This window comes from Loxodonta africana, chromosome 3, assembly GCF_030014295.1.
Source record: "Loxodonta africana isolate mLoxAfr1 chromosome 3, mLoxAfr1.hap2, whole genome shotgun sequence".
Taxonomy (NCBI): domain Eukaryota; kingdom Metazoa; phylum Chordata; class Mammalia; order Proboscidea; family Elephantidae; genus Loxodonta; species Loxodonta africana.
Window position 1 is genome coordinate 34,323,385 of NC_087344.1, and position 23,187 is coordinate 34,346,571.

The 23,187-nt window shown below is 54.8% G+C and overlaps 1 protein-coding gene across 5 annotated transcripts; it reads left to right on the forward strand.

Annotated features, from left to right (window-relative positions):
- Positions 1-8: 8 nt before the first annotated feature.
- On the forward strand, positions 9-22,599 carry MAU2 (MAU2 sister chromatid cohesion factor). Of its 5 annotated transcripts, none has more exons than XM_023552188.2 (19): positions 9-303; positions 10,235-10,252; positions 10,557-10,622; positions 11,197-11,310; positions 12,609-12,703; positions 14,224-14,251; positions 14,558-14,713; positions 15,594-15,740; positions 15,808-15,898; positions 16,521-16,624; positions 16,862-16,939; positions 17,020-17,085; positions 18,425-18,511; positions 19,160-19,209; positions 19,344-19,421; positions 19,583-19,694; positions 21,850-21,940; positions 22,181-22,308; positions 22,415-22,599. In XM_023552188.2, the coding sequence occupies exons 1-19, from the start codon at positions 28-30 to the stop codon at positions 22,487-22,489; spliced, it is 1,860 nt and encodes a 619-aa protein (XP_023407956.1). In that variant the 5' UTR covers positions 9-27; the 3' UTR covers positions 22,490-22,599. The 5 variants fall into 5 exon arrangements, with proteins under 5 accessions (XP_023407956.1, XP_023407957.1, XP_003413564.1 ...); XM_023552189.2 differs by having other exon boundaries at positions 18,425-18,508; XM_003413516.4 differs by having other exon boundaries at positions 11,197-11,292.
- Positions 22,600-23,187: the final 588 nt, after the last annotated feature.

The window sequence follows — 23,187 nt, forward strand, 5'->3', positions numbered from 1 at the left end:
CGGCCGCTTGTTGTTGTGGAGGCCAAAATGGCGGCTCAGGCGGCGGCGGTGGCCCAGGCGGCGGCAGCCCAGGCAGCGCAGGTCGAGGCGGCCGAATCGTGGTACCTGGCGCTCCTGGGCTTCGCCGAGCACTTCCGCACCTCCAGCCCGCCCAAGATTCGCCTGTGCGTGCACTGCCTGCAGGCTGTGTTTCCCTTCAAGCCGCCGCAGCGCATCGAGGCCCGCACGCACCTGCAGCTCGGCTCGGTGCTCTACCACCACACCAAGAACAGCGAGCAGGCGCGCAGCCACCTGGAGAAGGCGGTGAGCGCAGGCCGGGCCACGGGGGCGGGGCACGGGGGCCGGGCTGATGGACTGCGCCCCGGGCGGACAGGGGGCTCCGAGCCGCCCCTCGGGGACCCGGGGTCGCGACCCCCGACGAGCCACGGGACCCCCCACTCTCCTCTGCCAGACCCCGACGCCGGCACCCTCCCAGGGGCCCCGAGGGTCTCGCCCCGCCGCCTCTTTATTTTCCGTCTCTGGTGACGGCCTTATTAACCGGAGCCTCTTCAAGGGTCGCGAAGTGTTTTAAGTTTTCAGACTACTCGGAGGGTTGCTTCCTGTCAGGAGTGACAGTTCCCAAGTTGCCAGGTTTCCAAGCGGACCCATCTCCATCCCCTCGTTGGCGGCGATAGGGTCACCCCCAGTGGGTTCTGCATCTTCCAGCCTTGGAGGCTCAGCTCAGGAGCATCAGCCTGGACGTTGCCCCCCTCGAAGTGACTTGGGGTTGGGGAGGGTCAAGCAGAGGGGCGCGATGACAGTCCAGGCATTCATCCCCTAGGAATCTGAGGTCTGGACGCAGGAGGGCGTGCCCTCCTGGACCCGGAAGTCTGGCTCCTCGCCGTGTCTGGAGGGCCTTGTACCCCCGTCTGTGTTGCTGGGTATTGGAGATAGGGAGGAGAAGTCCGGGAGCTGGTAGTTTTCAGTCGTATAATACAAAAAAAAAAAAAAAAAACCCACCTTGCCACCGAGTCAATCCCAACTCATGGCGACAAGGATATGTTACAGAACAGAGCGGCTTCATGGGGTTATCTTGGCTGTAACTTTCCATGGCACCACTGGGTGGGTTCGAAGCACCAACCTTTAGGTTAGTAGTCAAGCACAGACCATTTGTGCCACCCAGGGACCTTTGCAGTCCTATGAAGAATTGGAATTAGGGGGCTGGGATCCAGGACCATGTCACTCAGCACCGGGCCCCCTCCATGTTGCTGTCTTATAGAGGGGAGTCTTGCAGCTCCTGCTTTCTCTTTCTCCATCCACAATCCATCCTTTTCCTTGGGCAGCACTCATCTTCATCTTGACTTGTAGGATCCCCATGCTTTGAAACACATGAGAATGCAGCTGTCACTCTGGACAGTACTTCCATCAGCTTTCCAGCTGCACTCCTCTTGGGCTTGTGCCTCTCGTTGCCTCTGCCACTTACCCAGCTTTGGTCTCCTCAGAGGAGGGGCGGCTTCATGACTAGAATTCACTCAGGTCATAAAACCTTACTGATCTGGGGTGAATCTGAACCCATCCACTGCTGGCAGTGTGTTGTCTTTGGGAGGAGATAGTTGGAAGGGGACTTTAGTCACCACCTGACCTAACTTCCTTGTTTCAGGATTGAGGAAATTTGCAAACCCAGAGAGGTGAAGTGATTCACCCAGAGCTACACGGCAAGTGATTAACCAAACTGGGCCTAAACCTAGGCTTTAGGTCTCCAAGTTTCATGCCAAATACGTCAGTATGGTTTCTGTGTTAGTTGTCATTGAGTTGACTGACTCATGGCTACCCTATGTGTTTCAAAGTAGAACCATGCCCCATAGGGTTTTCAAGGCTATGATCTTTCAGAAGCAGATTGCCAGGACTTTCTTCTAAAGCGCCTCTGGATTAGTTTGTAGGTGAGTGCTTAACCGTTTGCATCCACCCAGTGACTCCTGAGGTAGTGATATAAGAACCATAAAAAAACTGGGCCAGTGTGAGGGAGCAGAGTTGACATGGGAGCTATTTTTGGTGGGGGCGGTGAGGGATCCACTATTTGTGGGAGTGACACTTGAGCAGAGGCCTGACTTGGTGAGGGGCATACCAGAGAGCCGCTCAGGACATCTGCTGTGGATGGTGGCTGCGGGCGACCCACTGTGGAATGGGTGATGGCACCTGTCATTTTGGGGTCTCCCAGGGCTGTGATGAAACTGCCTTCAGGAATAGGGGCTGGAGGCTGTGACTGCCTGGCCCCCATCCAGCCCCTTCCATGAATGTGCTTGTTTTGAACACTCTACCTTCCTGGGTTAAAACAAATTCCACTGCTCCCATCTTGTGCCTCCTTGTGCTGGGTGGCCCTTTTCCAGCCCTGGTCACAGTCATCCATTTCATGCCCCAGCCCTGTCTGGAAGAAACAGTCATGCCTCAGTTGCTACCTTTGCACCGCTTGGCATTTGGACTCATAATTTAAGCCCTATCCCTGTGAGGTGCCTTCCTTGGTTCTATTGAACCCTGAGTCCTTGTGCCTCCTCACAAGCCACACTCCTCATCACACCTCACACTGGCTTTATGCCCAGACATCCCATTCTTCCCCTTGGATACATCCTCAGCTGGGAATTTGTCTAGATTCCAGCTAAGATGACATCGTCCTCCAGGCGATTTTCCTCCATCAACTGCTTCGTGATCCCCTTTGTGTTATAGCACCGGCGTGCTTCCTTCAGGCTTTATTCTTTATTACTGTGTGCATTTCCCCAAAATCAGGCCGCTATCAGCTCTTTTCCTTTCCTTTGTCAGAGCCACTCAACAGAATCATATGTCCTCCCTTCAGAAGTGCTTTGCTGGTTTCTAGTTCTGAGGAGCAAATGGCCAAAGAGATACCAGTTTTTTTGTTTTTTGTTTTTTCAGGGAACTGGCACAGAATTACAAAAAAAAAATTTTTTTTAAGGTAAATAATTCTTGATGATCTTGAGACTCTTTTCTCCTTGACCATTTCCCTGCTCTTCACTGGACTAATTTTCTCTAACTTGTTACTTGTTGTTAGTTGCTGTTGAGTTGGCTCCGACTCATGGATATCCCATGCACAACAGAACAAAACATTGCCCAGTCCTGCACCACCTCCGCGAGCCTTGGTATGCTCAAGTTCATTGTTGCAGGCACTGTGTGGTTTGAGTGCCTTCCAACCTAGGATCTCATCTCCTAGCACTACATTGGACAGCGTTCTGTTGTACTCCATAAGGTTTCACTGGCTAATTTTTAGAAATAGATCTCCCGGCCTTCTTCCTAGTTTGTCTTAGTCTGGAAGCTCTGCTGAAACATGTCCACCATGGGTGACCCTCCTGGTGTTTGAAATACTGGTGGCACAGCTTCTAGCATCACAGCAACTTGCAAGCCACCACAGGACAACAGCCTGACTGATGGGCGGTAGTAACTTACTAGTATTATAGGTAAAACAGTTGACTGATCTCTGAACCGAGTACTATATTCAGCATCTTGTTATTTTCATAGTCTTTTGCTTTCTCTCTGGGAGACCCTGACGTCCTTGGTAATCATATTTTTACATCAGGTTAGTTCTTTTTTTTCCTTCCATTCTGCTTAAGTCAGTGTCTCTAAGAGCCTCTTCAACCACATTTGCCTGTCACAAGCTACTGGGAAGGAACATATAACATCCTGCCCATCTGTTTGATCAAGCCTCCTGAATTTGTAAAAAAGGGAGAGAGAAACTTCTGCTGAGTGTCCCCTCAGGCAGGGGACGTGTTTCTCCTGATCTGAGTCATGGTTACAGGTACCCCAGGACCCCCACCACTACCACCACTGGTTCATTACTGGGTTGGCTGAGTATTCCTGCTCTATTACAGTGCACGTGAGCTGCTCATCTGAGAGCCTTCCAGCTCTGCTGTTGTTGGACAGCTACTTGGGTGTGTTGTCAGAACCCTGCTGTTCTGGGGCTTCTTGAGCCAGCAGTTCATGATGATGAGAGGCTACTTCTCCCATAAACCTCCTGGCTAGAGGGTCTGTAATCCGCTCTGCAGACCTGTCAGTGTGCCCTTTTTGTCAGTTCTTTCCTTATCATGTGTTCTTCTTGCTGTGTGCAGGCTCCTTGGTCCTGGGACATTTGTCTTGTTTTCATGCCTGCCTTTCAAGTGGGCGACCCCATCTGAGCCATTTGCATATTTACTGTGGAATCGAGACACTATGCGTGTTTGGTTTAGTCCAGTTGTGCTGACTTCCCCTATATTGCGTGTTATCCTTCCCTTCACCGAAGATAATTCTTGTCTACTATCTAGTTAGTGAATTCCCCATTCCCTCCCTCCACACCCTCATAACCGTCAAAGAATGTTTTCTTCTGTGTTTAAACCTTTTTTTGAGTTCTTATAATAGTGGTCTCATACAATATTTGTCCTTTTGCAACTGAATAATTTCATTCAGCATAATGCCTTCCAGATTCCTCCACGTTATGAGATGTTTCACGGATTCATCATTCTTTATTGTGTAATATTCCATTGTGTGAATATACCATAATTCGTTTATCCATTCGCCCATCGATGGGCACGTAGGATGTTTCCAACTTTTTGCAATTGTGAACAGTGCAGTAATGAACATGGGCGTGCATATATCTATTCGCGTCATGGCTCTTATTTCTCTAGGATATGTTCCAAGGAGTGGGATTGCTAGATCAGATGGTACTTCTGTTTCTAGCTTTTTAAGGAAGCACCAAATCGATTTCCAAAGTGGTTGTACCATTTTACTTTCCTACCACCTTTATATAACTGTTCCAGTCTCTGTACAACCTCTCCATTTATTATTTTGTGTTTTTTGGATTAATGCTAGCCTTGTTGGGGTGAGATGGTATCTATTGCAGTTTTGATTTGCATTTCTCTAACGGCTAATGATAGTGAGCATTTCCTCATGTATCTGTTAACTGCATGAATGTCTTCTTTGGTGAAGTGACTGTTTATATCCTTTGCCTTTTTTTTTTTTTCTCTTCTTAATTATGCTTTAAGTGAAAGTTTACAAATCGAGTCAGTCTCTCATACAAAAACTTATATATACCTTGTTATGTACTCCTAGTTGCTCTCCCCCTAATGAGACAGCACACTCCTCTCCACCCTGTATTCCCAGTGTTCCTTCAGCCAGCTTCTGTCTTTCTCTGCCTTCTCATCTCACCTCTAGACAGTAGCTGCCCACATAGTCTCATGTGTCTACTTGGGCCAAGAAACTCAGTCCTCACCAGTATCATTTCCTGTCTTATAGTCCAGACCAATCTCTGTCTGAAGAATTGGCTTTGGGAATGGTTCCTGTCTTGGGATAACAGAAGGTCTAGGGACTGTGACCTACGGGGTCCTTCTAGTCTCAGTCAGACCATTAAGTCTGGTCTTTTTACGAGAATTTGAGGCTGCATCCCACTGTTCTTCTACTCCATCAAGGATTCTCTGTTGTGTTCCCTGTCAGGGCAGTCATCAGTTGTAGCCGGGCACCATCTAATTCTTCTGGTCTCAGGCTGATGTAGTCACTGGTTTATGTGGCCCTTTTTGTCTCTTGGGCTCATGATTACCTTGTGTCTTTAGCGTCCTTCATTCTCCTTTGCTCCAGGTGGGTTCAGACCAATCGATGCATCTTAGGTGGCCACTTGCTAGCGTTTAAGACCCCAGATGCCACTCACCAAAGTGGGATGCAGAATGTTTTCTTAATAGATTTTATTATGCCAATGGACTTAAATGTCCCTGAAACCATGGTCCCTAGACCCTAGCCCCTGCCACTCTGGCCTTGAAAGTGTTCGGTTGTATTCAGGAAACTTCTTTGTTTTTGGTTTAGTCCAGTTCTGCTGACCTCTCCTGTTTTGTGTGTTATCTTTCCCTTCACCTAAAATAGTTCTTGTCTATTACCTAAGTAGTGAATACCTCTCTCCCTCCCTCCACATCCTCATAACCATCAAAAAATATTTGCTTAAGCTATTTCTTGAGTTCTTATAATAGTGATCTCATACAATATTTGTCCTTTTGCAACTAATTACACTCAGGATGATTCCATCCAGATTCCTCCATGTTATGAAATGTTTCGCGGATTTGTCATTGTTCTTTATCATTGCATAGTATTCCATCGTGTGAATATACCATAATTTGTTTATCCATTCGTCCGTTGATGGGCATCTAAGTTGTTTCCAACTTTTTGCTATTGTGAACGGTGCAGCAGTGAACATGGGTGTGCATATATCTATTCGTGTGAAGGCTCTTATTTTTCTAGGATACGTTCCAAGGAGCGGGACTGCTGGATTGTTTGCTACTTCTGTTTCTAGCTTTTTAAGGAAGTGCCAAATCAATTTCCAAAGTGGTTTATCATTTTACATTCCCACCAGCTGTATATAACTGTTCCAGGAGCTGTATAACCTCTCCAGCATTTATTATTTTTGTGTTTTTTGGATTAATGCTAGGTAGTCTTGTCGGGGAAACCCTGGTGGCATAGTGGTTAAGTGCTACGGCTGCCAACCAAAGGGCCGGCAGTTTGAATCTACCAGGCGCTCCTCGGAAGCTCTATGGGGCAGTTCTACTCTGTCCTGTAGGGTCGCTATGAGTCGGAATCAACTCGACAGCACTGAGTTTGGTTTTTTGGTTTTGGTCTGTGTATCTGTTGTTGTACCAGTACCGGGCTGTTCTGTTTTTAAAATCAGGTAGTGTAAGTCCTCCCACTTTGTTCTTCTTTTTCAGTAATGGTTTACTTACCTGGGGCCTCTTGCATTTCCATATGAAGTTGGTGATTTGTTTCTCCATCTCATTAAAAAATGTCATTGGAATTTGGATTGAGATCGCATGGTATCTGTAGATTGCTTTAAGTAGAGCTGACATTTTCACAATGTTGAGTCTTCCTATCCACGAGCAAGGTATGTTTTTCTACTTATGTAGGTCTCTTGGTTTCTTACAGTAGTGTTTTGTAGTTTTCTTCATATAGTTCTTTTACGTCTCTGGTTAGATTTATTCCTAAGTGTCTTATTTTCTTGGGGGATATTCTAAATGATATCGATTTGGTGATTTTCTCTTCGAAGTTCTCTTTGTGGGTGTAGAAGAATCCAACTGACTTTTGTATGTTTGTACCTTGTAACGTGATACTTTGCTGAACTCTTCCATTAGTTCTAGTAGTTTTCTTGTAGATTCTTTGCGGGTTTTCTGTGTATAAGATCATATCATCTGCAAATAGGGACAGTTTTAATTCTTCCTAACCAATTTGGATGCTCGCTATTTTTTTTTCTTAACTAATTGCTCTGACTAGGACTTCCAGCACAATGTTGAATAAGAGGTGATAAAGGGCTTTCTCTTCTGGTTTCGGTTCTTAACGCGAACGCGTTCAGACTCTCTCCGTTTAGGATGATGTTGGCTTTGTATGAATCCCTTTTATTATGTTGAGGAATTTTCCTTCTATTCCTATTTTTCTGAGAGTTTTTTTTTTTATCATGAATGGGTGCTGGACTTTGTCAAATTCCTTTTTTGCATTAATTGATAAGATCATGTGGTTCTTGTCTTTTATTTATGTGATGGGTTACATTGATTGTTTCTCTAATGTTGAACTCCCCTTTTCCTTCTTAAGGCTCGAGAAGCCAACGCTGAGATACCCCACTCAGCACAGGCAGACAGCATCCTTCCTCCTTCAGGGTCCTTGAAGGTCAGAGTGTTTTCTTGGAGCGAAGATCCTGCTTCCTCCAGCTTTCAGTTCCACCTTTCTCATGCTTGCCCTCCTAACCCTTGGACTTGGGCATGTGAGGCCTATTAACCTCTATGCCCCTCCCCAGGTGCCTGTTCTCCTGTTCCAGCCTGAGAATCGCTTTGGTGTCACCGAGACCTTCCTGCTGTGTAGGGTACCACATCATATACCTATGAGGTAGCCCACTTCCCACTCACTGGGGGCCCCACGTAGCCCCCAGCAAGCCAGAGAGAGGCGAGCAGGCTCAGACCCTTGGAGCCCATGCTCCCAAAAGCTAGGCGCCCATCTAGGGGCATCCCAATCAATTGCCATTTCATATGCAGTTTTGTTGCCAAAAACCTGATTTTTAAAAAAGCCACCTTGGTTTCAAGGTACTAGCAGCCTTGAGACATGCTTAGCCTAAGCCCAACAGTCATGAGGGTGCTGCCCTGGCCCTCCCATGCCCTGAGAGGCCAGGGTCACCTGTGCACGCCCTAAGAGTTCTGAGGGGATTGTGGTCCCCTGTGCGTACCCTGAGAGACCAGAGGGGACCAGGATCACCTGTCATGCCCTGACAGTTCCGAGAGGCTTGGGCCATCTATGCATGCCCTAAGGGGCTCATGGTCACCTGTCATATGAGGCCTTCTGGAAGGTTGGGCCTTGGGACTTGAGTGAGTCACTCCCAGTCTTGTCCAGGGTCATTAAGGGCCTCTCCCTTCATAAGAGACAATTCTTCCACCATATTCCAGGAAGTGAGGGGGCTGCCAGGAAGGAGGAGGCTGGTCACCAGCAGACACGTCTGCTCAGAAGAAGTGTCCGTGGGTCAGGAGGGAGCCAGGCTCCACTGATGTCTACCAAGTAGGTGTTGGCCTCTCAGAGCCTCAGGAGGAAAAGGAACACAAAGCTATTGCGACAAGGAGAACTCTGCCGGCCCTCATAGGCTGGAGCTCTGTGGGCACAGGCAAAGCTTCATAAGGAGGAGGGTACAGCTATACTCCTGAGGCCGCAGAGGCAGAGCTCATCCTCTGAAGCCCACCATCATCACCGTCCACAGCTCTGTGCTGGGCAGGGGTTCCCTGCTGGCCACAGACCTGAAGTGAAAGTTCCCTTTGTCTCTTTGCATATGTCTGTGGGGGTAGCATCAGCTACATAGCTGCACCCTTGGTGTCCCCAGGCCTGGCTTCGGCGTTAGCTATATGGCCGGACTGAAGGTGTCCCCAGGACTGGCTCCACGGGCCATGAGTGGGTAGGTCTGTGACAGCCCATCTCATCCCTGCGCTGGGCTCAGGGCAACTTAGAGCCAGCTCTGGTGTAGGAGGTGCTTTCTCATGTGCCTTGGGCTCTCTCTTCACTTTGTGCTCTAACGGGCACCTATCAGGACTGTCCTTCCCAAAGGAGGCCCCTCTAGCTTCCCTCTCTGGCCACAGCCGCCTCCAGGATGCAGTCTCTGCCTCCTCCTCTCTCCCATGCACACTCTTGCCACAGCCACCTGGAGTCTCCTTCTCACCTGGCCCCGCCCCCACCCCAGGGGGGCTGGACAGACTCCAGGGGTGGTGTTGGGGGGTCTGACCCAAAGCCAGGGGTACGAGCCATGGTGAGACCTGTCGGCCTCCCAGGCCCAACCCCCAGTGCCAACACCTCCCCATTTGCACACAGGTCTCTTATCTCTTGGGGCCTTCTCACCATGTCTTTGCTACTTGGCTCCCCACACACAGTTACTCATGCTCCCTTCAGACGCTGGGATGGTTGGTTCTTTCCTTCGTCTCTGTGTCCACCTTCCAGCAATGCCAGGGCTCTTGTGGGGTGAGGGGTTGGCAGACATGAGGTGGGCAAGGTGCGGGGCTTGATTGCCCGCGCAGCACAGCCGTGTGCACACGTGGAATCCTCTCTGGCGCACAGGTCCCTCAGGTGGAGCAGGAGTTGTCCAGAGAGATGGTGTGGGGAGCGCAGGCCTTGGTGATTCCCTCCCCCCACCCCACCCCACCCCCACCCCAGGCTGCTGACTGGCACCCTGTGGCTGTGATGCTCTTCCCACCTCAGGACTCTGCCCACACTGCTCCTGCTAGCAACTCCTCCCTCCCCTTTTCAGGCCCCCTCAGCACACCCTCCCAGCTGTCACTAGTTGCTTGTATGTGTCTGAGGAGGCCTGTCTGTAGCACACACTTAGGGAAATTAGAGTGCAAAGACTGGGCCAGACCAACCTCGGAATTCCTTCTCACCTGCAGCTGTCTGTACTGGCCCCTTGCTCAGGCAGCAGCCCCAGCAGGCAAGGGGTGGGTGCCTGGTAGACAGGAAGCCCCCTCTCTGACCGTCAGCCCCTCCCCTGGTGTCAGGGAGGCAAATACTCATCCTCACCCCCTGAGGTGTCACCTGAATGGTCTGTAGCTTCAGTTTCAGCCCCTGAGTAGGAAGGAAGTGTGCCCTCGTGGGCAGAGCCAACACCCTTGCTTCCCCAGAGCACCTCGGTGCCTCTGGTGGCAGCAAAGCCTGCGTCCACCTCAGAATGGAGCCAGGCTAGGCACTGGCAGCTTGGCTGAGAACTAATCCTTTTTTCCTTTTCTTTCAGTGGTTGATATCACAGCAAGTATCCTTTTCTTGTTTGGGTACGAGAATATCTTGTACACCTGGGTCTACCAGACAATGCATGCATGCTTGGCCTTGTCCACCAGGCCACCCAGAGCCTCCTGGCCAGCCCAAGGCTGCCCATTAAGGCCGGTGGTATCCCCGCAGCTGGTTCAGCTTCTGGCTGTCGCAAGCCCCAGACACCAACGCACATGTAGACTCTGAGTTCAGAGCCCCAGCAGTGCAGGTCACCTCACAGGGACCCCATGTTGTGCTCTCTATACCAACGTCTGCACAGCTTGCTGTTCCTTAACCAGACCTCACAGGTCCCACAGTTTGAGGACGTCAAGTTTGAAGCAGCGAGCCTGTTGTCTGAATTGTACTGTCAGGAGGTAAGAATGTGCTAAGGTTTCCAGAACCAAAGCATTTCTCTCCCGCAGTAGGGAAGGCCCAGCAGCAAGCCAGAGCTCTCAAGACCATTTTAAGACCTGAGGGTACCTCACACAAGGGTCTGGGAAGCTGTCTGCCAAAGTTCACAGCCCGAAGGCTACTTCCTGTGCCTTCTCAACCTGGTTCCTGGTTTCAGCTGTAGCTGAAAGTTGCCTGCCTTCCTTCAAACAAGAACACGCGGGGTGGCTTAGGTGGTAGAAGGGGTGCGGGACTCCTTGCTCCTGGCCAGCACCTCTGTGGTTGGCACCTCTGTGTTCAAGGAGTGAGAACAATGGGACCTGTCACCTGATTTGACTATTCACAATTTTGAACTGAAATCAGTGAAGTTGGATGAGAAGTTACTTTAAGAGTGATACAAAAACTTCCCAGCCAGTGATTCTAGTAACATCTCTCTCTCTCTTTTGATGAAGTAAACTGGCAGCCCAGGGGCCACTGATGAGCACGCAGTGGCGGCTGCTGGGCCTTGGAAGCTGTGTGAGGGAACTGGGCTGGCCAAACTCCAGTCTTTCCTTTCAGAATTCTGTGGACGCAGCAAAGCCCCTCCTGCGGAAAGCGATCCAGATCTCACAGCAGACACCGTACTGGCACTGCCGCCTGCTTTTCCAGCTCGCTGTGAGTGCTGGGGCCAGGGTATGTGGGGGCTGGGGCACGTGGGGATCAGGGGGACAGGACCATGGCGCTGGGCCTGAGGACAGAGCCCCCAGCCTCCATCCTTGGGCACAGAGCTCTGTGGCACTCAGGCAGCTGTCCAAGGGCTACAGCAAGCTCTGTGGTTGCTGGGCTCTTCACGTCCCTCCCTCCTGGCCATTCCGTGAGGCCTGGGCTCACTCTCTGGGCATATTCTCTGGAGCTGTGTGTTTTAAGAGCTGCACTGATGCTCCACCTCGGTGAGACTGAGACTCCTGGAGCCCCACGGAGCTGCAGGTGGAGCTGGCAGCATTCCAAAGTGCTGGACCTCCAGGACTGCCAGGAGGGGACCAGCGACCAGGGAGGAAGGACATGTGCACAAAGTGAGGGGTGGGCTGTCCTGGCCTGGCTCTGCCGCGCTCTGCATGGTCTCCCTTGGGCACCCGTTTCTGGTGGCCTGCAACCCCTCTGCCAACCCCACTAGAAACCCTCAGGCGCTCCCCCTACCCCCAACCCAGCTAGCCCTCCATGACAGCCCTGACACCTGCCTATTACCTCAGCTAGTAGACCCTGAGCTGGGAGGCCCCCACAGGGGGGCCCCTCACCCCACCAGGTCTGGCTTCTTGGGTTCTGATGGGCTCCCAAGGCCACTCCTACACTGTGTCCCACTCCCAGCTCTGGTTATGTCCAGGCCTGCCTTGGGTCTGCGCCCACAGCACCTCACCCGATTTTCCCACGCTCCTTTGTGCCGAGTGCAAGAGGAGCACTGGGCTGCAGGGTAAGCTGCCTGCTGAAGGCCGTGCTGTTGGTGAGTGCCGGGGGGCATTCGGCCATACCACTGCCCACCCTGTCCACCTCCAGTCCCCACCATGGCTACAGCCCTGCTCTACTGCAGGAAGCAGGCATGGGCGTCCTTTTGCCCTCAGCCTGGAAGGATGACGTTGACCCTGAGGACTCCCTTCTTGTGGGCCCAGGATGCCCTGGGGTGCCACTGCTTCTCTGGCTGTGGTGAGTAACTGACTCCCACAGTGACCCTGAGGGGCACACAACTGTGTGCATGCACCACTGGCCCTGTGCAGCCTTGGGTGTGGTGATGTACACTGTAGGCAACCAGAGTTCTGGGCCAAAAGCAGCACTGAGGAGACCATTTGATTAGTACCGCTCAGAGCTGATGCTGAGGAGGTTTGTTGAGACGCAGGGGGTTCCAGCTTCTTGCTGACAGAGCAGTTAGCTCATGGCTGTCAGGTGTTCTGTGTGAAGCAGAGCTCCTGGGAGCCAAAGTTTGCACCATCTACTTTCAGCAACTGCACACACTGGAGAAGGACCTAGTGTCGGCCTGTGACCTGCTGGGCGTGGGGGCTGAGTACGCCCGCGTGGTGGGGTCCGAGTACACACGGTACGCACCCCCTGCTCTTCCTCCTCACTCCTGGAAGACAGACAGATGGAACTTCAGTGTGAGGAGATGAGAGGCATGCAGATGGACATTGCTCAAGGCCTTCCGCCTGTAGATTCTTGGAGTAGACGAGTTTGATGTGGGCTCTGAGGGTGAGGCATGGCTGGTGTGCCTCACGTGCTGGGACCTACAATGTTTCTAGCGTTTCTAACTAAATGACATGCAAACAGTGTGCCGTGCTGCCTGCCTCGTCACGCAGATGTGTCCATGGTACGAGCAGGGTCTGGGATGTGCAGCCCCAGTGGCTTCACAAGTTCCTGTAAATAATGTCAGGACACTGTGCAGGGGATACCACAGGGCTTTTGCATACAGGCAGGAGGAAGAGGGAGAATGTTCCCATTGTGCACAGAACTGCTCAGGCCGTCTAGAAGTTGGTGGCCCTGGTAAGGGGGAAGGGTCAGGGTTTGGAGGCCGGCTGGCATTTACTGTGCACACTCTGTGAGGGCCTCCTACCTGTGTCTTTCCCTCAAACAGGAAAGTCCTCTGAGGTGAGCAGCTCAAGCGGTGCTGTCTTAATTCTGTGTGCACCAGGGTTCTGGGTGGGGGTCTATGTAAGTAAAGGTGGGACAGAGACTCCCCAGGGCCTATGGGCCTTCCTCCCTGAGTGCAGTGCCCTGGAAGCTGGCCTGTCAGTGGAGCACAGACAACATGGGTCTCTGCATCCTTCCCCAAGCAGCCCTCAATAGCCTGAGCCCTGAGCCTCTGGACGTGCTGGGTGTGGGTTGGAGCTTCGTCATCCTCTGTGAGCCGCTCTCTGTGTGTAGGATGAACACCCTGCAAAGTGGCCCTGGGATGAGGAAAGGCTCAGAGAGGTGCAGCCACCTGCCCAAGAACACACAGTGGCCAGCAGAGCCAGTCAGCATACAGCCCAGAGTAAACAGGATGGGGGGCCTACCTGCAGCACAACTGCCTGAATTCCACTAAGGCACTGAAGCACCTGTATAGCTTGGGGAGGCAGGGCTGCCCACCCCTATTATTGCTATTGTTTTCCAAACTTCCCTTGATGTGCTTTTGTGTTACCGTGTCTGTTACTGGTGGAAGTGGTGCACGTTCACATGGAAAGTACAAGGAGGGTTAAAAGGGACAACAGAAGATGTCTCCCCAACCTAACCACCTGAGGACAGAGGTAGTGGGCAGTGTGATGGCTGCTGGCCTGGCAGGGCCTCACAGGTCATCTCTTAGTTCCCAGAAGACCCTGAGTGGAACCAGGGCCAGTCACAGGCAGGAAAGGGGGGCATAGGAGGCTGCGGGATGGTGAGGGTGGAGCCCACGGGAAGGGCCTAACTGTGCAAAGAAAGCAAATAAAAACAGGACAAAACCCAGGAGTCCTGTAGACAATGTCAGCCTCCTTGGTGAACAGTGGGATCTGTTGCCACTTGTGAGGTTCCAGTGTACGTTGGGGGCATGGTGGTCCTAGGAGGCCATGTCCTCCTGGGACCTGACTCCCTCCCTCTCTCTTCCAGGGCACTGTTCCTGCTCAGCAAAGGGATGGTAAGTGAGTCTGGGCACAGCTTGCAGGTATGGCTGACAACACGGAGGTGAGGGCAAGGTCCCTGGGCCCTGCCCAGGTACAGAGTTGAGGTTCAGGTTCTAGGGGGTGGTTGTGCAGGGGAAGGAGCGGGCCTTGGAACCTATGGGCCCAGTTCTATCTAGTTTTGCTCCCAAGCCCATGATCTGGGCAGTATGTCCTCCTCTCTGAGCTCCACCTGTACCTTGGGGACTTGGGGCTGCAGAGCCCTGCTGTGGTGGCATGGCACCCTCCCCACATGGGGCCCCAGGACATGTGCGTTCCCCCAGCTGCTCCTGATGGAGCGGAAGCTGCAGGAGGTCCACCCGCTGCTGACGCTGTGTGGGCAGATCGTCGAGAACTGGCAGGGGAACCCCATCCAGAAGGAGTCACTGCGGGTCTTCTTCCTGGTGCTGCAAGTGACCCACTACTTGGACGCTGGGCAGGTGTGTGCTGCCTCAAGCGTGGGGCCGGGCTGCTCCATAGAGGGGTATACACCAAGGTGTGTCTTCAGCATTAATGTCTGCTGGCTCCCCTGTCCACCCTGGGGTCTTGGCACATGCTGCACCCTGCTGGATCACTTTGCTTGTCAGAGATGTGTCTGTCGTCTGGGCTCCCCTATGCTCAGCCATGCTCACTCTGTCATCTTTTCCTTGTCTGTCTGGTGACAACTGTAGGTTCAGGGTAGGGGTTGGTGTGGTCAGTGAGCCCAAGTCCAAGCCATTGTCCTCTGTGTGGTTGTGAAAGGTGCATTCTTAGCACTTTGACCATGTGAGTGGCTGCCCACCTATGGGCCAGCCATATGCGTGCCCCTCCCCCAGGGATGTGCCCTGCCCCCATGGCTTAAGGCCATGTGTTGTCCCTCATGGGTGCTGTGGACTATGGGCCCTCAGACGAGGACTCCTGCACAAACCACGTCACCTGCAGGAGTCTGGGTCTAGAGGCCTCTTCCTACCGCTGAGACTAACCCCCAGCTCCTGGCCAAGGTTCGCATGGGCTCTGTGGGGATGCTTCTCCCAGGCTTCTGTGTCATGCCATGGCCTGGCTGGGCAGCAGGTGTGTTCCTGCCAGGGTGACCCACCTGGACCCGGGGGTTCCTGCAGGACATAGGACACAGCAAAGGAGGGCAGGGGACTCCTGGGAAGAGGGAAGGGGAGCCAGGGAGGGAAGGCAGGTCTGAGGAGCATCACGTGCCTGCTGAGAGGCACTAGTTAGGGGGCTCAGCAGGGCAGTGGGCTGGCAGCTCAGATGTGGGGGTTCCGGTGTGCCAGGCTCAGAATCACACGTCTCAGCTTTAGGCTCAGGTGTGCCCTGTCCCTCGCCCAGGTGAAGAGCGTGAAGCCGTGCCTAAAGCAGCTGCAGCAATGCATCCAGACCATCTCCACACTGCACGATGATGAGATCCTACCCAGCAACCCTGCCGACCTCTTCCACTGGCTGCCCAAGGAGCACATGTGCGTGCTCGTCTACCTGGTGAGTGCCGCCCAGCCTGCGGGCACAGATGCACAGGCCCCCATGACGCCACCTGCTCTTGTCGCAGGTGACCGTGATGCACTCCATGCAGGCTGGCTACCTGGAGAAGGCGCAGAAGTACACAGACAAGGCCCTCATGCAGCTGGAGAAGCTCAAGAGTGAGTCAGCAGCATACGGGCGCCTTGGAGGTGTCCCAGCCGTGTGTGCCTGTGGGGGCCAGGTGGGGCGGCACCTGAGGGGGCACCGGGCGTCCCTGCTCAGTGGGGTGAGTGGGCTCCTCTAGAGCAGGCAGCAGTCGCTTTTGCTGTTTACTGCTAGCATCGTGAAATTGGCGGGGTCCAAGCTGAGGCCAGGGTCTCTGCAAGTTGGGGCTCTTACAGACTCCTCAGCTCCCTAATGCCGTCCTGTGGAAACTGAGGACCCATGCTGCCACGGGGCCCTATGGACACCGTCCTCCAGTCTCCCAGGGTCTCCACTGCTGCCTGCACCCCCAGCCACCTCTCTGACTGGACCTTGTGTCCTGAGCACTGGGCAGGAGTGAGGGAGCACCCACCAGGACCCCACATGTTCCCTGGACATGGGGATGTGGTTCCTCCTTGGTGGCCGTTGTCATGGGGTTTGAGTCAGGAGTGGGGTAGGGGCAGGAGAGCTGCATGAGCAGGGTCTGCAGGCGGGATACGGGGCAGAGGTGTCCAGGCCCACCAGCCCCCATGCCCTCCCCGTGATCACCCCTGTGCCCACCCCACACTCACCTCGTGCCGCCGGCTTCTCTCCTCCCAGTGCTCGACTGCAGCCCTATCCTGTCCTCCTTCCAAGTGATCCTGCTGGAGCACATCATCATGTGCCGGCTCGTCACAGGGCACAAGGCCACTGCTCTGCAGGAGGTGGGCTGGGGAGGGGTTGGGGGGCGGGCCTGGCCTTAGGGCATCACCTGGGAAATTCGACAGGTCACGCCCTGTGGACATATTGACTGAGGAGTCTTAGAGAGGCTGACAGCCCTGTCGCCAGAACTTGCATGCTCAGGGTGGGGGTCGTCTGACAACAGCCCTCCACCCCACTCCTTCTGAGCAGGCGAGTACGGGGAAGGCCAGCCCATGTGATGCCACTGCCCCTCCCCCCAGATCTCCCAGGTCTGCCAGCTGTGCCAGCAGTCCCCGCGGCTCTTCTCCAACCACGCAGCACAGCTGCACACGCTGCTGGTGAGTGCAGCCACCCGCCCTGCTCTGGCGAAATCTAGAACATCCATGGCTGCATTCTGACATGCAACCCTCCCTTCCAGGGCCTGTACTGCGTCTCAGTGAATTGTATGGACAATGCAGAGGCCCAGTTCACCACAGCCCTGCGGGTAAGGGGCGGTCAAGGGTGACGGCAGTAATGGTACTGGGATCATCCATGCCATGCCGTGGCAGGCATGGCAGATTCGTGGGTTGGGCCTAATGCTGGTTGTGGCAGGAACACACTGTTCTCCTGGGACTTTCTGTGGAGGGGCCCATGCTGCTTCTGTGTGTACCAGAAATGGCTCAAATTCCTTATTCCTTTTGGGACGGGGCTTGGACATGCTGGCAGTGATGCCCAGTACTTAAGGGCATGGTGGTATGGGACATGACCAGGGAGGCAGATGTGGTGGGACCCCAGTGCAGCTGTACAGACAGGCCAGGCTCTACCAGGGCTGCCTGCTCAGCCCCCAGACCTGCCTGCTGGTGTAGTCTGTTCCTTAGCTGGAAGCCTGGGTCCTCTCAGTGGGCTTGGGGCACCTGCCTAAAGCTATCCCATGATGAGGGTCGGAGCTGGAGCTCAACCAGGTCTGCCCAACCCCACACCAGCCACACAACCCAGGGGCAGCAAGGGCTCCTGGGTTTGCTTGTGTGAGGGGGGTTCCCTCCCACCACAAAACCGCCTCCTGGGGAGTGACTGAGCTAACACCACCGAGGCACTGTCCACTTGTGCCCTAACGTCTGGACCAAGTGTTGTGGCTAGGCCCATCAAGAGGCCTGACTGTCTGCCTCTTGCACGTCTCAGGGCCCCTTCACCCATGTTCCTCTGCGTGGCCAGGTGCTGCCATCCCCACCACTGGCCAGGGTGGTGGTGGGGGCTTTAGGCCCTGTAGTGCAGGTAGCACAGCCAACGTGGGCACCCCCCTACGACCCCTCCTTTTGTGCTCCTCCCCCCTAGTGGATTTGCACTGCCTTCCCTGGCCGAATCAGAACCCTCCGCACCCTCCCTGCCCTCAGCTCCTGGGCCAGGTGGTGACCATTCCCTGACCCTCAGTCTTCGGTGGGTTTGTTCCACCCATCCTGGCCATGCCTGCAGCTCCCAGGTGCCTCATGACCATTCCCTGCTTTCCTTTCTCTGCTCCCACAAATGGCTGTGCCTGCTCTCATCACACCGCCCCCTTCTCCACCAAGACCCCCCACGGTGTGCACCCCAGGGCCCCCACGCCACACAGAGAGGTGTGACGGGCAGCACCTCTGCAGGTCTGTCAGGAGGTGGCGCAGCCAGGGAAAGAACCCCCCGGGACCATCAGAGAAGCCTGTCCGGATGGGGAGATAAGGCGGCTAGTTTTGCTGGGTGTCTCATTTTCCAGACGCAGCTGGTGGCTTTATGATGAGAAGTGAGCACTGTGTTGTTGTGGGTTCAGAGGCTTGGCTCTAGTATGGCCAGCCTGACACTACGTCTCCCTCCAGCTCACCAACCACCAGGAGCTGTGGGCCTTCATTGTCACCAACCTGGCGAGTGTGTACATCCGGGAAGGAAACAGGCACCAAGAGGTAGTAGGTGACATGCTTCGTGTTTGCTGCCTCTCGACCTCCTGTGTAGGCTGTCCCGGCATAGCAGGCTCAGCAAAGCCCAGGCATTGGGCATGAGGGCAGCCTCCAGGTGGGAGGAGCCCCACCGAAGACAGTGCCGTGTCCACCCAGGGCTGCTGCTGTATTTCAGGGAGTTGTCAAGGCTACAGGGCCTCAGTGCTCAGGGCAGGGAGCACCCTGGGCCTAGGCTGGACAATGGCCGTGATGCCCGGCCCTGAGGTCCCCCCTCCAGGAAAACCAGATGCCACCTACCACCTGTAGCCCTCTATCTGGGACTGACTCTCCTGTCTGCCACCTAGGCATCCAGTCCATAGAGGCTGACCCCTTGTGGACCCCTCTCCACTTTCATCCCCCAACCCCCCGTTCGGCAGCCAGAGGAGTCCCAAAGCACCAGTCACACCACCCCCGTCAGCCTCTGGGGCTCATTGTCCCTTCTAGCTAGAACCCCAACCTCAACAGACAGGCCCCTGGTCCCACTTGCTCTTTTGGGCACACAGTTTCCTGTTTCGGATCCACCACGTGGGTGCCACACCACTGGGTAACCTGTCAGGTCTTGGGCAGAACACATCACATTCAGAATTGCCACACCCTGACTGGCTTTTCCACCCCTAGCTGTACAGTCTGCTGGAGAGGATCAACCCGGACCACAGCTTCCCCGTCAGGTACGTCACAGCCTCCTGCCCTGTGCTCTTGGGGCTGAGTGTATGGGGCACCCCCTTCTGGACCACTGGGGGGCTGCAGTCCCCTGACCCATGCCCTAGAACAGGTCTGACTCTCTGCTTTCTCTCCTCCCCAGCTCCCACTGCCTCCGGGCAGCTGCCTTCTACGTACGTGGGCTATTCTCCTTCTTCCAGGGACGCTACAATGAGGCCAAGTGAGTGTCACATCTCTGTTGCCCCCCCCCCATTATGTCCCCTTTCCCACCCCACAGGCTGCCCCAGCCTCAGGGCCCCATCCCATCTGCCGGGGGCTTGGGGCCTCGAGGCCGCTGGGAAGGGGTCCTGGAGGAGGCTAAGCATCTGTCCCCTTGCATAGACGGTTCCTGCGGGAAACTCTGAAGATGTCCAACGCAGAGGACCTGAACCGGCTGACAGCCTGCTCCCTGGTGCTGCTGGGGCACATCTTCTATGTGCTGGGGAACCACAGGGTAAGTGGCTGCTGGGCCGCAGCATACCCTCAGGGGTTTCCCCCAAATCCCCCATGATAATCCCGCCTTGAGGAGTCTCCCCCAAGCTGCTCCTGACTCCTGTCTTCCTACAGGGGGCACAGGCAGGCAGGGGTCCAAGTGCAGAGTAGCTGGGACCCTGTGACCCCAGCAAACTCAGTTTTGAATCCTAACCTGGTACCAGTACATCTTCGCCTCTCCCCCCACATCCTGCTCAGCAGAGGCCAGTGACGGTGGGTAGGACCACCTGTATCATTTTCAGGTTTTTTTTTTTTACTCTGCCCCAGGATGCCGTTTCCTCTACCCCGGCTGAAGTCACAGTGAACCAGTAAAGTAGCCAGAACGGGAAAAAGTCAGGTTGAAGTGCTGTTAGAAACTTAATCTTCTTAGAAAACGAGGGCAGGGTACTTATAGCATAGCAACCATATCTCTTGCTCTAGGATTTTAAGCACAATCCGAAGCAATGCTACCCCACTCAAAGATGGCAGTCATCCATGCTGCTTTGAAGTGTGTTGCTCTCCTGCAGTCCTGCCAGTAATCCAAATTCATGCATCAGACTCCTGAAAGGGCTCACTACGCCTCTTCCAGGTTTCCCATTCCAGGGCTTCAACTGTAATTTTTCCTGTTCCGCTGCATTGGCCATGACTGAACCAATTCAAACTGGCTCGAAGCCCTCGTTTCTGAACCCTCACACTAGAACCACCCCATGTCCCTGCCCCTAAACCAGCAGGTCTCCGGGAGTCCCATGTCCAGGTCCCAGTTGAAGTGTCTTTGGTCATCTGCTCAGTCATTCCTCTACTTCATGGGCCTTGGGTTTGTTAAAGAAAACATTGCAGCATTTCCCATTGCATGAAGTGCCATACCTGTTACCGAAACCCGGGGAGCAGAAGAGACAAAGCCCCCCATCCCCACGTAGGTGTGGGGTGGGCTCTGTCCTGGGTTTGGGGCCCATGTGGTTCTGTCCCTCCTTTCTCTGTTTGAAAGCTGCTTTATGCCCTGTCCTGTGAGGTTTCCTGGGACAGATCCCTCAGGGCACACATCCCTGAGCACAGAGAGGACCCTTCATCCCTGCCTGGGACTCCCCCTCCCTTCGACTTCTGGACAGCAGGACCCCTGTGCCACATCCTGGGTCTACGTGAGCCTGGGCCTCCCCACACTCCTCTGTGTGCTGAGTCTTGGTGATGTTTTAAAAAAACTGTACAACTAGGAGCCAGCCTAGGGGGGACACATGAAGTTGTTGGTTTTGTGTCTCTAATGATGACGTGTCTCCCTGTGAAGCCGTGGTTATCCTGAAGCTGGGGCACAGGAGTTTGAAAGGTTGTATCTCTACGTGATGAGTTCCCAAGCTGTGGGGCTTCAGTGTGTGGGGTTCTTCAAGCATCTCCCTGGACTCATCATCCCTGGGCCAGGGACAGGGGTTAGAGAGCTTCGTGGTCGCTGGCCAGGTGACCTGGGCAATACAGAGCCCCTCCCAGTCTGGGGCTCCAAGGACAGCCTATGCAGGGCCTCGTGGGGGAGGTGGAGGCTTCTGGGAGCAGGAGAGCTGAGCACCTACCCCTGCCCCTGCCCCAAGGGGGCCCTCAGGCACTGGGCCAGGAGTGGGTCCACCTTTCCTGGTGCCTCCCTGGCTACGGAGTCTGCAGTGGTCTCTTCTGAGAGTTGCTACACATGGGGGTGGCCCCACTGAGGAGCTCCCATGTGAGATAGGATGTCTCATCCGGCCTGTTTCCTCATCGAACCTGCAAGCAGGCTCCAAGTCCCCATGGTGCTTGTTGAAGTACAGGTTCTGCTCCTCCCAGCCCTGCTGGCCCCAGGACCCCTGTATCTCCATTTCTGCCTTACTCCTGATCAGGGCCCAGAGCTGACTCGCCAATGCCTGTGTCAGAGGCACCGAATCACCCAGGCTCTGAGGGGGGCTGTGAAGGAGGCACCGCGGGAGCAAGGAGCGCGAGTGGCTTATGCTCCCTCAGTGGTCATGGAGTGCTTCAGAGAGGACCGTTTAGGGTGGGCTCTGAAATAGGAATAGAAGTTTGCTGGCAGCAGCAGGAGGACACAGCCCAGGCTGGGCTCAGTGGGCATGTCCCAGGCTGCCTCCACCTCTGGCCCACTCAGCTCCCTCACCACTCTGGGTTGACAGGAGAGTAACAACATGGTAGTGCCCGCCATGCAGCTGGCCAGCAAGATCCCGGACATGTCGGTGCAGCTGTGGTCATCAGCTCTGCTCAGAGGTGAGTATGGCAGCGGCCCCTCCTCCCGGCCCTGCCCAGGGTACAGGGCTGCTGGGCAGAACCCATGGGGATGACCTCCCCAGGGGTGACATGCTGGGGGTGGGGCAGCGTGCCTGGATCAGGTGGCGGGGGGGGTGACATTGCTTAGGAGATGATGTGTTGGGGTGGGGGGTGACGTGTCTGGGAGGTGATGTGCCCAGGGAGTGATGAGCTGGGGGTGTGTGACATGCCCACCCCCAGACCTGAACAAAGCCTGTGGGAACGCCATGGATGCTCACGAGGCCGCCCAGATGCACCAGAACTTCTCACAGCAGCTACTCCAGGACCACATCGAGGCCTGCAGCCTCCCTGAGCACAACCTCATCACGGTATGGGTGGGGGTCATGGGAGCCCTCAGGAAGTTCCTGGGTCATCTGACTGGACGTGGGGGGTAGGACCTGCAGGCCCTCACTTGTGTGCCTCCCCCACCTGCAGTGGACGGACGGCCCACCCCCTGTGCAGTTCCAGGCCCAGAATGGACCGAACACCAGCCTGGCCAGCCTTCTGTGAGGATGGTCCTAGGATGGCCCTGACGCAACCGTGCTGGCCCAGAGTTGCTCTTCCCAGGTGCAGCGTGGGCGCCATCTTCTGTTTGGGGCCAGGCCACATGCGCCTTGCTGGAAGGACAGACGAAAACTCGCTGCCCACCATGGGGCCATGGTGTGTCTCAGGTCGGAGCCACCCTGGTAGTGGACGCTGAACACATTCCCCTTCTCTACGTCGGGTGAAGCCCACCAGGAAGCAGGGCTGGCATGGGCACGGCCCTGTGTACCAGGCGGTAACCTCCACTTTGACAGCAGGGACCTTGCAGTTTGTGCAGGCAGCACCTGGAGCCGTGGCTTCAGCTCAGAATGGAAATTTGGAGGGAAGAAGTGACAACTCATAGAGGGGACAGGTGCATGTCCACTGCAACGCTCGTCCCGGCCTCTCTGTATGCACCTGATGCATTTCCAAACACCGGCAGCTTCATGTTCGGGGGGCGCGTGTATATAGATGCGTGTGTGTGCGCATGGGTGTGCAAGCATGTGGGCTAGGAACATGGAACTGGAGCAGGGCTTCCAGCCTGGAATGAGAGGCCTTTCCTCCAGCAGCTCTGTGGTCTCTTCCCTTGCCCTACCAGGTCTCCCACAGTTGGTCACAGGCACTCTGCTGGCCTCAGACAACTGGCCCGTCGTACACCCTGTCTGGTGGTCTGGGAGGCACACCAC

Bases quoted from the DNA above. Each gene is read 5' to 3' on its own strand.
- MAU2 (XM_023552188.2), top strand. From the start codon at position 28: ATGGCGGCTCAGGCGGCGGCGGTGGCCCAGGCGGCGGCAGCCCAGGCA. The intron at 15,899-16,520 runs GTGAGTCAGCAG...CTCTCCTCCCAG, and splicing joins GCAGCTGGAGAAGCTCAAGA to TGCTCGACTGCAGCCCTATC. The intron at 19,422-19,582 runs GTGAGTGTCACA...CCCCTTGCATAG, and splicing joins GGACGCTACAATGAGGCCAA to ACGGTTCCTGCGGGAAACTC.